Consider the following 16907-nt stretch of genomic DNA (forward strand, 5'->3'; position numbering starts at 1 on the left):
ACCCACATCTACCATTTTTCATTTGTTTTGAAATAGTTCTAAATATTTCGAATAGTGAAAGAAACAAATGGGTAGTTCAAATTTATTCTAAATAAAGAGATCTTTGTACAGTCACTTTCAAAATGTTTCAGAAATATATAAATGAATTCAAATATATTCAAATTTTCATTTTCAAATTTTTGAAAAATTTAGAACTTTTGTTACTAGGGTATTCTTTTCTTCTAAATAATTCAAACGTATTAGAAACATGGAGAAAAAACCCACTCGGTGACGCGGAATCGACTCTATAGGCAATATTATTGCTTTCTTTTTTATTTCATCTGTAATGATTTTAGCACTGCTAATTATAGAGAGCTCATAGTGTATTTATGTGTTTAAAATGTGGTTATATGTTACAAGGATAGCACACAGTGGGTTAGGTGGACTGGAATATCACAACAAAGATACAGACAGTTGGAATGGCCCTCCTTTACTGTCAATACCAATTATGGTAGCCTGGCTACAAATGGGAACCAGGCTGCCCTTCTCCATAACAGATAGTGTTTCCCTGTCTTACCATGAAATTCCACAGACTGATTTCTGACAAGGTTACACAGTCTGACTTGATCTGACAATCACCTTAAAAAAATGTCAAAGCAAGCTTTCCTTGTTTTCCAGTAAAAATCTCTCATGTTTCAAATAAAGATGAATTGTAGAAAATTATTTGATAATATGATATCTGAAGCTGCTATGAATAATATCATTCAGGCGGCAGACTAAAACCTGTTTGCTGGAAAAAACTTAATATCTATCACATCATGTTTCAAAAGAGGCATGAATTGTAGAAAAATTATTTGATATCTGAAATTGCTACAAATAATATCATTCAGACAGCAGAATGAAAGCTATTTGCTTGAGAAAACTCAATATCTAGGGAATTTTACAGTATTAAGAATCTTCAAAAAGAATTCGTACCTATCACATCATGTTTCAAAGAGGCATGAATTGTAGAAAATTATTTGCTATCTGAAAATGCTAAGAATAATATTCAGATGTATCTAGAGGCAGAGTGAAACCAGTGTGTATTTCAGCTACATAAAAACATCTGGGGAATTTTATAGTATCTAGAATTTCCAAAAGGAATTCATATCTATCACAGGGAACTGACAGATGCAGAAGCATGTTATTGGGCCTGGGAATGACGGAAACTAATCATGGCTGCCGCTGACATCCACATCAGCCAGTCACCTTACTGACATGCTTCCCTTCACGTTTTAACCTCTGTCACCGGGGGAAACACGACCAAGCCAATCTAACCTTCAATCTACAAGACTAACATACCACATCCCTGTACCACCTCTCACCTGCCATTTTCTACACAAACTTTCACACAATAAAAAATCCTACTGTTTACAGACCACTACGAACACACACAACCCTTCTGGGAACAATTATTACAATTTCTATAAATAAATCTGTGCCGGCAACACTCCAAGATTTGGATGAAGAAAAATACAGGTAAGCATTACAGACGTGTTTTAATAGACGAAGACATGTAGGCAAGATTGGAAAGATGTGTAGAAGACTCACCTGTCATTTCAATCCTCTTCCTGGTCTGTATCTCCACGGCTCTCTGCCTGTCCACCTCCCTGTAGTGGGACCACAACACGTTGGTTATTGAGCGGCTACCACAGACCCCCGCCATCTGAGATAATGGCTGTTGCTTCCAAGGAGAGGGCCTGAAGAGGAATGACGGCGCTCTCCTCTCCTGCCGACCCATCTAGCCTAAACCTTTACCATTCCGGCCACAGCTGCACCATCAGAGCAGGGTTTGCCTCCCCTTTTTCATGTGGCCTGCCTGCTTTTTTCACCCCCTCTCCTCCCAGGCTTTTCAGGTGCTAATGCTGTCACAAGTGGCAAAAATCCAATCGCAAGGCAGCCTATCCAGATGGTATGCCAGCGGACAGTTAATAATACAGTGTTGGGTCCTACGTCTGATCGACAGATTGAAGTCCTGGGAATAGGCTGCATCACTAATGTATGAGGTCATTCCAATTAGAGCTATATTCAGGAAAGCAGGGCTTGTTCCTCCTACAGCAAACGTGACCTCATTATGGTTCTTCTTTGGGGGGACAGTTTCAACGGTTCGGCGCTAATCCCGGGGAATATTTTGTTGGGCGGTAAATTGAGTCGTCCTCGCGATTCAGTGTGTCACACGGCGTGCCTTCCCTGGGCCCTGTATCAATTTTTTTCGCAATTTATGTGCGCTCCGTCGGGCATGTGCCTCCTCTCCCAAGTGGAACATTTTGTGAGGGGAAGAAAAATGGTGCATCTCGGGCTCACCCCAATATTTGGAGCTGTGCCAATATAATCATTTTAGTGCAGAGTATTACATCAGCGAGCTTTTTGTCCTTCCTTCCGACCGGCTTTCGGTATTTGACACAACGTTGCCGCCCCTTCGGCTGAGCTTCGACCATGGCCACAATACCATTTGTCAGATTTCATTTTGAAAAGGAGGGATTCCCAATAAAGAGGGTGCGTTAATGAAGCATCAAGATCCAGTACAAAAAAATGTGGCCAGCGTTCCGTGCTAAAACTGCCCGTGGCAGGAGGCCCGATATCGGAAGCTGGATTAGATGCAAACTGGTATTTGTCATCCACGTTTTCCGTCGTAAAAATTTTCATCCGATTACACAAGATAGGATGATGCCTCGGCAGAGCCCCACATCATGTGCACACATCAGCATATTCCGCGGATTTAATATTCCACAGACGGAAGCTTTGATTCACCGGAGATCATTGGTAGAAATTACCTTAAACAACAGGTGGCTTCTCCGAATAGCGGCCCTGCATGCAGCAACCCAATTACAATTACAAAACCATCTTCCCAAATAACACACCCAACGATTGGAAGGTGCGACTTCAATTTACGCTTCTCGATTTAAAATTTCAACATTAATGCATGCAGTCAGAATTACAATGCGATAAAAGGGTGGCTTGTTTCTTTTTTTTTTTCCAAGACCAATTTTGTGCTAGTTCTATGCATCGTGAATTCTATATGTGTTGCCTTTAGAATATGCCTAAAGGGACAGATTGGACTGGCAGTGCTTCTCTCTTGGCTCTGTGCCACATAGGTTCAGAGGCAGTCAAATCACCTGCCTGGAATTACAAAAAAAAGACTGCGGGCATTGCCTAATGTTAGCTTGGTTCAGCTCATTTTGGGTTAACCTTAGAATACAATGTATCTATTTTGTACACCTACACAGATTTTGTAGATTGACGTTAATTTCTATTTGGGTTTGTGTTTGTGAATGAGACTAATTAAATATACAGAAAATTCAAAGCATATTCCTGATCATTATGTTCAAAGGGATGTCCTGTTACAGTATCTTTTGAAGGACTTTCAAAGCACAAATGCTTTGCTTTTCAAGGTCAAATTACATTAGAACTTCAACCATAATAAAAGCCTGGCTTTCTCTTCAAGTGCCGGAAACTTCAATGATGTCAGAAATTTACTTGAACCTTTATACTACTAATATAACATGAAATAGATAGTGCATACATAGGCACATACATATTCAAGAATACAAAAATCAAACCAAATTCAGGACGCAAATTTCACCATTTTGCTTGAACATTGATTAAGTAGAGTCAATTCCGCGTCACCGAGTGGGTTGTTATTGTCATTATTTAGAAATGTTTTGAATTCTTTGTAAATGTTTGTCTAAGAAATTTCATAATTTGGAAATATTTTGAACATCTTGTCAATATTCTAAATAATTCCCTGGTTTTCTAAAACGTTTGAAATATTCCTGATGTGGATTATGACATTTCCAATAGTTTCTAAATATTTCTAACAGCACTCTACCATTTTTTACCATTATTTCGAATTATTTCTAACATTTTGTAAATAGGTCAATGGGATGGGAAGGAAGTAATTCACACATCCCTGTGAAGTACAGGGCAGACTGCCTGGGTGTCAGGCATTGATGCCTTACAACAAAAGAGCCACTAGTGTCCAGCAGTGAAATCTAAAAATATACAGAGGAAGACAGAAGAGTAGGATTAGCACCTACTTTTATGGGGGCAATTACCCACATCTACCATTTGGTTATTTGTTTGAAATAGTTCTAAATATTTCGAATTGTGAAAGAACACATGGGTAGTTCAAATTTATTCTAAAGAAAGATATCTTTGTACAGTCACATTCAAAATGTTTCAGAAATATATAAATGAATTCAAATATATTCAAATTTTCATTTTCAAATTTTTGAAAAATTTAGAACTTTGTTACTGGGGCATTCTTTTCTTCTAAATAATTCAAACGTATTAGAAACATGGAGAAAAAAACCACTCGGTGACGTGGAATGGACTCTATAGCATATCTGCCACAGAATGTTTGTAAAATGTCTATTAAAAATAATTTGAAGGTGTTTCATCCTACCTTGGTTTGCACCGAATATGAGAATCAAACTAAATTCACAACGCAAATTTCAACATCATTTTGCTTGGACATTGATTGACTATAGTAAATCTGCCACATAATGTTTGTAAAATGACTATAAAAAATTATTTGAAGGTGTTTCATCCTACCTTGGTTTGCACCGAATATGAGAATCAAACAAAATTCAGGGCGCAAATTTCAACATTATTTTGCTTGGACATTGCTTAAGTATAGCAAATCTGCCACAAAATGTTTGTAAAATGTCTATAAAAAATGATTTGAAGATGTTCTCATCCTACCTTGGTTCACACCGTTCACAGAGGTAGGTCTCTGGGATTCTGTCCCTGCTGATGCCCATACAGTCAATGTGCTGCCAGACACTGGTGGGGAACAAGAAAGGGCACATTAAACCAGGAGGACACAACAGCAATCTGCACAGAAAGGCCTACATGGGGGCTTCTCTTAATACATGTCTTACACTATCACATTGTTTCACATCAGTAAATACACTCATAACATATCTCGGATAACCTTTTGAAATAAACTGTATGACTGAACAATTGAACCAAATATTTGATGTTATTTGGCACGAATTGCAAAATTTTTGAGATACCATTTGGCAATATTTCAGGAAATGTCTAAGAATTATAGCCAATCTTTTCATCTCCATCCTCTTAAATCTGATTCTTTGTTTTCAAGATGTCTGACATGTAAGGAAATATATGACATAATACTGGGCTCAAAATACCATCTGCATATACAGGACAGTGCAGTGGAGCTGTGCATGTATTTCTGATGTCTACCTGTGCTTTTAACCTGCACTGGGCCATGTACTAAGCCTATACATATACATGTAGCTGTCTGTGGATTTTTATTTGCTACATTCATCTTACCAAATAATATTTTCTGGAAAGTTTTCAGCGTGACCCATACTTCCTAAATTCTGAGCTGTGCAGGTAAAATTTGTCTGGTGCAGGTAATTTTACAGAATGTTACAGAAGAAAAGTATTTTGAACCCTGGACATAGCAGTAATACCCATTGCTATTCTTGTGGAAGGAGCACTCCTATAACAGATTGACTAGATTGACTGTGGACATGGCTGCAAGTGAGTAATAAACAGTAACTGGATCCTGAGTGAGATAGAGCCTGGACTTCCATCACAAGAGCTTGTGGTGCCACAATGCAATATCGCCGCTGCTAGATTGTCACTGCTACATGGAGCTTAATTTATAGCAGAGAGCCAGCAGTTTCAATATTAGTCTGAACAGATTTCAATAATAGCAACACCATGGAAACTTGAGACATTATCGCAGAAGAAACTGCCACGTAAGAAGAAATGAAGAAGTTTTAAAAAATGCATGGATACAAGATAGCCAACAAGAATGTGTACTTTTCAGACAACGTTTATCAAAATTAGACAACCCCAGGTTCCCCCTTTGGTTTGTGGATGTGCCAGATGGATCATGCACAAAGAACATTGTTAAAATTTGGCTCCCAACCATGCCACAACCACTGCAGACTTACTCCCAACCAATCCCCAACTGTTTCACAACCTATTCAGACCTACAGTAGGCTCACAAATATTTAAACCTTTCTAAACGAGTAGCTAACTTCGCAGACTGTTTATCAACCATACCCAACTTGCTCCCAACCTACTCCCAACCATACAGTAGTTGGGGGAAGGTTGGAAGTGGTTGGGAGGCCATTGTCAGCTGTGTGTGTGTGTGTGATGGGATTTATACAAAGGTTGTTAATGGGTACTTGGCAATTGTGGCCCTGCAATCCAGGCCTGCAACTCTTGTATACGGGGTGTCAGATTCAAGGACAACCAGGACCATATCAAATCTGGTGTAACTCAAAGCACAAGGTAAGTTTTCCAGCCTGAAAACATTCTCCCTCCACCTTGCCAGGACGCCCCAGCTTTCTGGCACCGATTCAGGGTTATGCAAGCAGCCAGAAGATGGACATGTTCGCAAATACTCCAAGTAATTGCACTCAAAGTTTATCACGATACAACTTCTGGACAGATGCTGCTAATATAGTCCTAGAGCTCACTTGCCAGAAAAGGTCCAACGAAGTAATTTGACAGAGTCTAAGTTATTACACAAATATCCAAGGTTACATAACTGCTGTAACGCCCACATATCATTTTTATTACATTTACACAAACATGTAGAAAGAAAATCACTCATTTCATGTGATCGTACATTATAGTCTACTAATAAGTTCCGTGCCAGTGAATAACTATGAGGTTATTTTGTACATTGGTAAGGCCTGGAATACTTTTACCTGCACTGGTGTAGTTAACACTGAAAATTATCAGACAAAAATTTCACCTACACCACTCAGAATTTTGGATGTATGGATCACACTAAAACAGTTCATAGGTAGAAATCATATGTGCCTGCACTGTCTAATATTAATAACTCCTTGCAAAAGGAACATTAATGGTTATGAACGGTAAAACCTCTCCTGTATCTTTAATGGAGCTTGTGAGTTATTTGTAAAATTCCACATGCTTTTGTAGCAAGAAATATTTATAGCAGCTTATGAATATGCCAACATGTTGCAGTATGCTGACATGATATAATATGTAGTATATTCTGAGGTACACAGCTAGAGTGTCAGATTTTTAAAGCCTAGGGCTACAAATGCTACTTAGAAAATGCCATGTGTCAGCTCAATTATTCCAATGTTCCATAAGGCCATACCACAAAGCCTAATTAAGTAAGCCCACACCTGGATCTTCTTTAGCTGCTGGCACTATCCCCGGTATTTATTGTTTGAACTTCTAACCGAAAACACGGCCCGACCAATCACGCTGCTGGGAGGTGATGTCATCCCCATCTCGAGTAGTATACATTAAAGGTAACCGTCTTCCGTTACTGTCTCCAGGCACAACCCCAAGCACTTCCTCTATTGACGGGGGGATTCTTTGCTACGTTATCCACGAGATTAGCAGAAAGGTCGGCAGGAATGAGGTTGAATAGGAGACCTTTACAGGTGTTTGGACAACGATATTTTGCCATTCACTTTTGCCTTTTCTTCACCGAGGGCATTCAAAGTCATTCCATCAGTAGGGATAGGGTTGTCAACAAAATTCAGATTTTCTTTTTGGGGAGTGGCGATTTCCTTTTTGACTAAAGAAGGAATATCTTTTTTATATTCCAACATTTATTACAAGACATGGCGGCGGCTTACCAGTAAGTTTTTTCAACTTACTGGTAAAATGAAGAAAGACTAGAAAGGTAACATTTGCAAAGCAAATGCATAATGTTTACCTTCGCATATGGTCTGCTCTGTTAATTCAAACACATTCATATATATGGTCAGACAAGAGTCTAAATCCCTCCTGCTGTAAAACTGCAACATTATGTAACCCAACACCAGTTACCATGGTGAGAGACGTCAACAAATCAGGTCACTGGCCAGGTCATAGGTCACCGTTTGGAGAAGAAGAAACTGAGCAAAAACAATATACTTCGGTAAACATAAAAAGCGAATCTTACCTGCACTTGTCACAACAGATCATGTAGCCGTCATCGTGGTCGAAGTTGCAGATGCACCGCGTGATGCCGGCGTCGTCGTCCGCGCAGGTGTCCTCGTCGGCAGTGACCGTGGACGAGAGGTTGGTGTTGGAAGAGTTCTCATCCACTACCCCGTTGATCCTCGTGATGGCTTGTGGAGAGGGGGGTGGGGAGGGGGGCGGAGGGGCACCGTAGTTGTGATCCTGGAAAAAAACCGGACAACACAACAAACGCGTTAGTCAAGATCCGTCTATCTAAGAACGCTGCCTGTAAAGTCACAGCTCCTGGAATCATTTTGCTGTCAGATAGGGGATTTTTTTAAATATTATTTTTATCACACAGTACTGGCTGCCATCCATAAAATTGTGAGGAAGATAAAAAGGCAAGATACAGTGTCAACTTTGACAGCACTCTAGGTGTAATAGAAAGGGGCAATTTCTTAGACATCGCGATCTCAGGAACTGTGACCTTTGCGGCTTGTTATCTGCTTTCACGGCAACGTCAGTTTCTTGGCCTTAACCCCAAAGACGCTGATTAAAGTAAAAGCAAATGCATTCTTGGACACCAGCAGCAGCAGTATCTTTTATCAGTGTGCTTCGATTTCATTCACAGAATTCTTTGCCCACAATACCATAATAATAACTGGTTATAGAAATTTATGACAGCCTCCACTGAGAAGCTGAAGCACTTTGAAACACACGAGTTCCACGACCTCATACCTTTGCCAAAAGATGTGAGCCTATATGAGAGCCGAATATCAAAATGTTTCTAGTTGATTATTTCTTCATTAATTATCTAAATGAGGTCCTGATTTAAGTTATGTTTGGATGTTCGGCTTCACAGTTTCTAAATGCGGCAATACAAAATTATAGTAATTTTCGATCAATTATGCAAATTAGGTCTTCACATACATAATAAATCTCTGCCAATGTTCCTCTCCCTCTAAATTACATCTGCTGCTGTACCATTTGAAACCACCAGGGGGCCCAAAATTTAATCTCATCAAGACCCACCAAGTTTCATGACAATCCACCCATAGCTTAGAGTTATCATGCCAAGTGATAACACATACAGTACTGTATAAACACACATATACACAAAGAGCCTACACAAAAAACATAACCTTCTTTGCGATGGTAAATAGGAAGCTATTTTTAGATTTCACTGCTGCTGGTATCAGGAATGAGTTTTTAGTGCATGGTTAGCTTCAAAACAACTGAAGGGAAAAAAAAACAGTCACTTGTATCAGTCACCATATTGGGCTTACCAACAAAGATCACACAACAATTTCAGCAAAACCTTGGACCATGCAATGCTCAAAACAAACAATACGCTGCCACTGTGCCAATAATTCTGCCTGCAAAATTATGAGTTACGAGTCATTGTTAAAGCATAATCAATGCCAGTTTATCTAGTCCCTTTGATGGTTATACAAATAGCATGGACCAGGCTTTTTTTGTTTCACGCCCTGCTACAGACTCTATCCAAATTGATGCTTGATGAACACGCACAAATTTAACATGTTTTGAAATTAAAGATTTGGCTATTCAAAACTTCTGTCATGGTACATCACAAAATTTTTTGTTAGTAGTATATTCGGAGATTCAAAATACAGCTGTGATTTGAACATACAGATTTTTATTTTCTAACCCTTGGATGGTGCCAAATGGTTTGTTCACATTTAGCCATATTCATTGAAGCATCATGGAAGTGTGTGTAAACAGGGCCACAGTTGCAAACTTCCCACATTTTAGTCAAAAACGCATCCCAGGCTTCCACAGAGGGCAGTTTATACACAGGCACGTCAACAACATCCATGTGTGTTAAAACTATGAGTGGTGCAAGAGGTTATCCAAGGCATACACAAGTGATACGGGGGAGACATTCCAAGCAGAATGAAAGCTAAACAGCTTTGGTTAGTACCCCTAATGAGATATCCAAGTCGTCGCGTCCAACGTGTCTGCTAGCTCCCAACTTCCGCTGTGCCAAAAACAAGCAGATTGCGATTAAAAAATTTGGTTCATACATCAATGGTTCACAGCCATGCAAACAGGTACAATTTCAAGGCAGTTTGATATTATATGTCACCGTTTTGACTTTGCATTGAAGCCCCCGAGGAAGCATCCCAGAGTCAGTGGTGAATGTCAGGTACATGTCATGATACAAACAGACACACCTTGACTGAGTTTTCAAGCAAGCTAAGTTCGATCTTATTTCAAAGACATGGTAACACAACTTGCTGTATAGCAAGACTGCACACAAAATGCTTGTCGTGTCTTGAACAAATTTTCTGCAAATCTATGTTATACTACCACACATCAACATAGCTTCTCTATGCAATAATTCACATCCACAGACATGTATATTCATTGTGACTCTCTTTTGACATCTGCATGAAATAAACATTTTTGTCTGATGTGCTTTGACTCCGGTACATTTTTTTCACACTTTGCAATTCAAATTCCAACTGACCTCTGACAGGCTTTAAAAGTTAAGGGTACGATGACCCCGATACACACGTTGCCGGCTTACTCTTTCCAGATGTGCTCCTGTTGAACTTTCAAGGTTCAAAACAAATACGTATGGCACAGACAAAGATAACTGCTGCCAGTCACGGCTAACGTTTGGGAAGAGCTTCCTCGGTTTTCTGGTCGAAGCACGTACCTGGTAGGGAAGACCCAAGTAGCTGTGGTGGGCTGTGTTGGAGGCTGTGGTGGTGGTTTGGTTGCTGGTCTGCTGACAGGAGTTGGAATCACCTGGTGCGACGGGAGCTTCCACAGACTCTGGGCTGTGTAGAGAGATAAATAAATACTCCCAGTCAGTAAAACATCACCCAACCAGTCTAAACTGTAACCGACCCAGTCTGGACTCACAAACTCGAAACAGAAATTAAAACCTCTCAGGTGTTTTGAATTACAAGTCAAATATGCTGCTTTCCTACTTATGGTATGTAACACTAAAATACAGTCCCTCGCTTATATGCACATTGGAAAAACTGAATCACTTCCATGAGTTGAATCAGCGACAAACCCGCTTTACAGTATAACATTAACTGTGGTATCTAGGAATGCCAGGCACACACGTTCCAGAGGATTAAAAATCCAATCAAATCCTCACAAAGGGAAAGCCATTAAAAATATCCCACCTTTGCCACACTAGTTACCGAAAGCCCCTTTTAGAATACATGACCTGTCGAGAAATCTGTTAGAATAATGCCAATCCCAATAATGGGCTCCTGACTGGAATGTCTGGCGGGATTTACTAAGGAAGGGCGTGTCAATGACTTGCGCTGACAACCAGAGGTTTGTCACTAACACAACAACACGGCAGCCGACCAATACAGGGGCCTTCCTCTTTAATTGGGCCTGGATCCAACTACCTCCCAAGTTTCTACTTCCGCCATGACTTGAGGGGGATTCCTACCCCAGGAACTGCTACGGAAACACTGGGTACACAGGGAGGGCAGGCCAGTATCACCTGGGATATGACCCAAATCCCTTCCCTGTTCCCTTTCAGCCTGCAGGCTGAATCATTGTCTCGTGACCAAAACGCATTTTGCATATCAACAAAGGCTGCCAGGAGACCGCCACACCCCCAGATGCCAGAGGTCGGGATATTTGTGGCTGACATTTGAGTTTGTTTTTTCCCCCAGGGGCGAGTGGTGCTCAGTCTTTGGGGTAATGAATGGAAATGAAATAGCTAGAGACCTCCAAATCAAGGTAAGGGTTCCTGGAGCTATCTTTCAATTCATCGGGGATTCGCTGGCTGCTGGGAGATCCGCGGATCTGGGTAGAAATCGGCGTTCGAGGTCAACCGGAGGGTCACAAATCCCAGACACTAAGAAGGGGGATGTGCCTTCATTTTCAGCTCCAGTGGCAAACATTACAGCACAGATCAAGCCGCTTACATGAAGGGAATAACAATTTCTCAGAACCCAACTGGCATAAAGCTAGCCGCTAGTCAATGTCTGATGTGTGTTGCTTTTGGCGGTGCAACACCAGAAAACAACAAACACAGTTTTTATTCCATAGCTGAGACAATTTGCAAGTTTTCATTTCATTCTCCACTATATTTTTGAGATGACAATTTCCACCTTTTTGCCAGTTACACTCAACAAACCTATTTCAACTGAACAACATTTTATAAGATCACTAGACACTTTGAACTGGTACAGTCTACTACAGGCCATCAAAGTTGAGTACCCAAAAGATTTTCATCCCAAGTTCCAACACGAGGTATGTACTGTGTGAGACTTACTCTGATCCGGCGGCCATGCTATCCTTGGTACCGTTGGTCGGAGCAACCCCCTCCAATGGTGTGTTCATGTCGTCCGCATTACAAGCCGGCGTAATCGATGTGGGGAAATACGGGTACACTTCTTCCTAGCCACAGCCACCATGGCCGCGGGTAGGTATGCTGCCACCTGAAAATAATAAGAGTACCGCCATGAACTTACTTCCCAACTTTCCTGGTTATTAACTCGTAGTTCTTAAACATGATGTTTGGAGAAAAATATGTGTGCTTTTTCATTGATTCTCATCTAGATGCATGAAACTACAGCACACTACAAACCTTGCAAGTAGATCAAGCTATACTTTGGTACCCTACTTGCAAATACATTCTATGTAAGCCAAAGGTTAAGGTTGATAAACATAAATTGAACTAATGAACAAATTTTGTCTGTCATTTTTAGTGTATAAATATTGAAGGGATTCCAATCATGGTACCTAAAATAAAAACTAAACTGCAGCTGTTCCAGTATGATTATGATTTTTGTAAAATAATTTTCTGGTGTTTGCAAGTTTCCTTTTAAAACCTAATTGCTAATATTATCTGGTAGTTGTCATATATCTTCAGTTCTGAGTAGTTTGTTTCTCTTTATATCAGAACAGGAACATATTCTGTACACAGGCCATTACTGGCAGGTTTCGGTGCATGATTAATTCTTTGTGATAACCTTTACATTATAACACGGAAACGTAATAGATCAAAGTTAGAGGAGAGCGCGTAATAAAAATGCTGCCTCATGACCTACGAGTATGGTAACATTTTTGATTTATTCTCCATCAGCTTTATCATACACGGTGACACCTGATTTGATGGATCTTTGTAATTTCCATGCCTGACCCTGTACCACAGAGGAATATAGCAGCTGTATCTCAGTTCTGGTAAAAGCTGGCAAGGCCAAAAAATCCAGGCACACAAAAGAACTACCTTTTGTGGGCCCCCGTGAAGTATAGCTCCCTGCATAATAGCAACCATCTCCTCTTCTGTAGCAACCTTTACATTTTATGCAAGCAATTGTGCCACAGTTACAAGTGCATTTTCACTGGGGGGACAGGTGAAACAATTGACGATTCATCTCTATTGACAAGTCAATGTTGGACTCTGTATTCAAATCGAACGGCTAGTCATCGATCTTTACTTCAAACAGGAGATTAACTAAATGCATAATGGCCTCGGCAATGCAAATAACGAAATGGGGTTCATATTTTTATATCATCTTTCAGTCTGCAATAAATCAATCTATTTCTCACCTTTCGCAATAAATATGCAAAATAAAGACCTACTAGCACTGCTAAAAGCAGCATTGCTATATCACATATTAAATCATATTCATTGATTTGAAATGTTAGAATTTTGAGTGCAAACCCAATACTCAGCTGCAGGCCCCATGTTTTTTTGCCCTAGCCCATTAGACAAAATTGGGTCCTTTTCATAAAGCCGCATACAAATGCTCCCCGTACTCATACCCATTTCATTTCTATGGTGAGCATGACGTCAGAACGCGTGTCAATAATAAGCCGAGCTTCAAAAATAGTCTCGTATCCCGGAACGCGCACAATTGACTACTCGGCCACTCAAGGGTTCAGTCACCAGGGGAGGATGTTCAGTAAAAACGACTTTGACGCACTGCATAGTGTCATGTCAATCAAAAACAAATTGCGAGTCGAGGCCTTTACAATTCATACTGAGAGCCTAATTGTTCTCCGACTGAAAGAAACGTTACATGCCGGAATTTTAGATTGAATCTACAGCACACGTACCCAGGTAAGGGACATGATGAGATTGGTTGAAAATTCTGGTAAAAGTTTACTTCGCATTACCAAGTCAGGTGAGCTTTCTTGTTGTCAACCTACACAATTCATTAGTCTACAAACAGTATTCATGGAATACACCTTACACAGTTATTCTGTGAATAACCAACAGCTAAGCCAAAGGAATTTTGTAAGAGGGAATTCTAAATCGCAAGAGTTTAAAGAACAAGGCGTGTGACATTTCCATACATCTCTACATTTAAATATAAACCAAGTACATGGACGAGTGCAGGTAGACACAAGAAATACCTGCACAGCTCCAATTTTACCTGCACTAACCTGCATATGCAGGTAGTATTTTGAGCCCTGAAAACGGAGAATTTGTTGCTACTAATTTGGAAGTTGTGTGCGTCCCCCACAGCCCACCTTACTTGGAATGTCAGGTGCAGACAATTTACCTAAATGTGTTCCAGTCTGAGATTCCAGACAAATATAATCCTGGGTCTGACCCAAATTGTAACACAGACTGTTTAAAGTGTTTCACCAATATGTATATGTTTTCTTGTAACAAAATATAACAAATTTCTTTTCATCTGCCTCTGTTCAATTCATGAGTAATGAAAAGTAGTATCCTAATCATGACAAATATTTATCAAACTGCTGTTGTCCATGAATTATCATAATTTTTCACAATATTCACGTTTGTGGCAACTTTTCTTGAATAGGAAACTTGGGATATTTTTGTTTTATTTGCCTTTGTCAGAATGACATTTAATAATCCTTCGAATATCTACAATATAGAAAACGTGGTTCACATAAAATAGTTTAAAAAACGTTAATATTATTTAGTAACTGTGCAGGTAGATATCAGAAATACCACAGCTCCAATTTTATCTGCACCAACCTGCATATGCAGGTGATATGTCGAGCACTGAAAAAATTATGCATATATGCTGCATGCGCGTTCAAGTAGAGCCAGACTGAAGGGGCCTTTGCGTAGAAGCATCTGGCATATTACTCTTGAATCTTGGCTTCGTCTCCAAGATGACAAGTTAATACATATCATATTTCTCCTGCGACACAAGATGTTAGCGAAACCTGCCTACTGATATTGGACACAACAAAACCTAGAGCAGATTTGTTACAAAATTGGCTGACCTGTCAGCTTTTCATAATTTGACAAGAAACAAATGTTCTAGGATGTCTTATTAGAACAAGGTAAGCTCAGATTCGGGATGTACTTTTCTGCCTTGTGCTAAAAACCCTTTGAAGGCCTTGGAGGAACTACTTTCAGTCACACATCACTTGGAAAGACTCCACCAAATTGCCTTTCGTCCCTAGAGCCCGAGCAAACCACCGGGCAGCCTGAAAGCCTGCCACATCTTACACTGAGTAGCAATAGCCCCTTTCAAGGCACAGCTCTGTGCCTTAAGAGTCTTGTAAAAAGCCCCGAAGTGATCAGGTATTCTCATGCATTAGTCAACGCATGCCCGCTACGTGAACAGGTTCAGGTATTATGGGAGGCCCTGTGTAAGGTTTTGTGAATACAGGATTGACAGAACTGTGCAACAAAATATGCACTGTTCAAAAGCTTTCTCATCTGTATTTTAAATTCATGACAGATACAACAAATTCCTCCAAATACACTGCACATATTTCCAACAATTCCAAGACAAGGTATTGAATATTTATATAACTATAAAGTATCAAATGCTCAAAGGGCCCAAAACTTCCAGCATGACATGCCAAGCATATCAATCATTATCCTTTAAAGTACACAAATACAGTAATGAACAATTACAGCACCCTATCTAATACCTAATCAATAGAAACATGCTTCTGTTGGCTAAATTAATATTGTATGAACTGAGTCTTTATATGAAATATTCTATGGCTTTACAGACAAAAAACCATTTACATGATAAAAAGATCCATACAATATAACAGCATTAACAATTCCAAAAGCTAAGTTAGAAAAACATGGCCGATAAGCTTTGGGACTCTGCTCTATTTTTTCTGCAACAAAGTATGGTCATGTGACTTGCGTATTCCCAATACACACACAAAGGCCAGCTTATTGACTTGACATTTTCGCTGCCTTTTTAGTCATTACCAGAGTCTTTCGCAAATTTGCCTCGCCTTCTAATCTTCTGAAATGGTTTTGTGCTAGTTATTACTTCATCAAGATATGATGCGGACTGGGGAGTCGAGAGTAACTACTGCACATGTTGGCAGTATCATATGCTACCTCACAAAACTGGCCTCCGTAGCAGGCTTATAGAACTGGGGTTTGGTGGTCTTCGGCTGTTTTCTGATTAGCCCAGTTCTAAAAAACAGGGGTAATTCAACCAGGCCGGCTATGTTGTCTACATGCAATCAGAAAATAGCACATAAAAGATCCCAAAGACCCTGAAGACCCCCAGTTTTTGACATGCTGTGGAGGCTACAAAACTGCTTCGTATTACCACCACCATGACAGCACAGATGGCAACGCCCTTCCCTCAAGTTTTAGACAATGCAACATGGCGTACGTACGGGCTCATTTTCCCCAATTGTTACAAAAGTGCACAAACACAATACTCGTACTGTACACTATCTCTTAATTAGGCTGAGTAGAAACAACATCATTGACAAATATATACATTATTTTACATGATGAGACATTCTTTAATTCATATATACAAATTGATACTGGCCTATATGGCCCACGGCAGATTCTATGTTACTAGCTATAAATAAAGTACTCAAAACAATGAAAAACAGGTTATTCTTCTTTCAACACACATCAGTTCTTGGATAAACTGCAGATACCGACAGTATGTTTTTTAAAGGCAACCCTTTCCCATATAAGTTGCTCTGACTTTCTCTCTACCTCAGTAGAAGCCATAAAATTGTGTTGTATATCCTATAGTCTCCGT

General features: G+C 39.9%; 1 protein-coding gene across 8 annotated transcripts in view; it reads right to left on the reverse strand.

The window, feature by feature from the left end:
• The window catches only part of LOC109477326 (histone-lysine N-methyltransferase 2E-like), a 55536-nt gene that overhangs the window by 34074 nt on the left and 4555 nt on the right, over positions 1 to 16907 (reverse strand). For 6 of the 8 annotated variants that reach the window (XM_019778509.1, XM_019778508.1, XM_019778513.1 and 3 more), the window contains 6 exons: positions 12209 to 12374; positions 10616 to 10739; positions 9875 to 9931; positions 7934 to 8154; positions 4723 to 4803; positions 1570 to 1628 (listed from right to left, as the gene is read on the reverse strand). In XM_019778509.1, coding sequence (XP_019634068.1) covers positions 1570 to 1628; positions 4723 to 4803; positions 7934 to 8154; positions 9875 to 9931; positions 10616 to 10739; positions 12209 to 12276 — 610 coding nt within the window. In that variant the 5' untranslated portion in view covers positions 12277 to 12374. Of the gene's footprint in view, positions 1 to 1569; positions 1629 to 4722; positions 4804 to 7933; positions 8155 to 9874; positions 9932 to 10615; positions 10740 to 11096; positions 11304 to 12208; positions 12375 to 16907 lie in introns of those variants that run through there. The other 2 variants (XM_019778511.1, XM_019778514.1) reach the window with 2 other exon arrangements.

This window comes from Branchiostoma belcheri, unplaced genomic scaffold (genome assembly GCF_001625305.1).
Source record: "Branchiostoma belcheri isolate BF01 breed outbred unplaced genomic scaffold, Haploidv18h27 scaffold4, whole genome shotgun sequence".
NCBI classification, from domain to species: domain Eukaryota; kingdom Metazoa; phylum Chordata; class Leptocardii; order Amphioxiformes; family Branchiostomatidae; genus Branchiostoma; species Branchiostoma belcheri.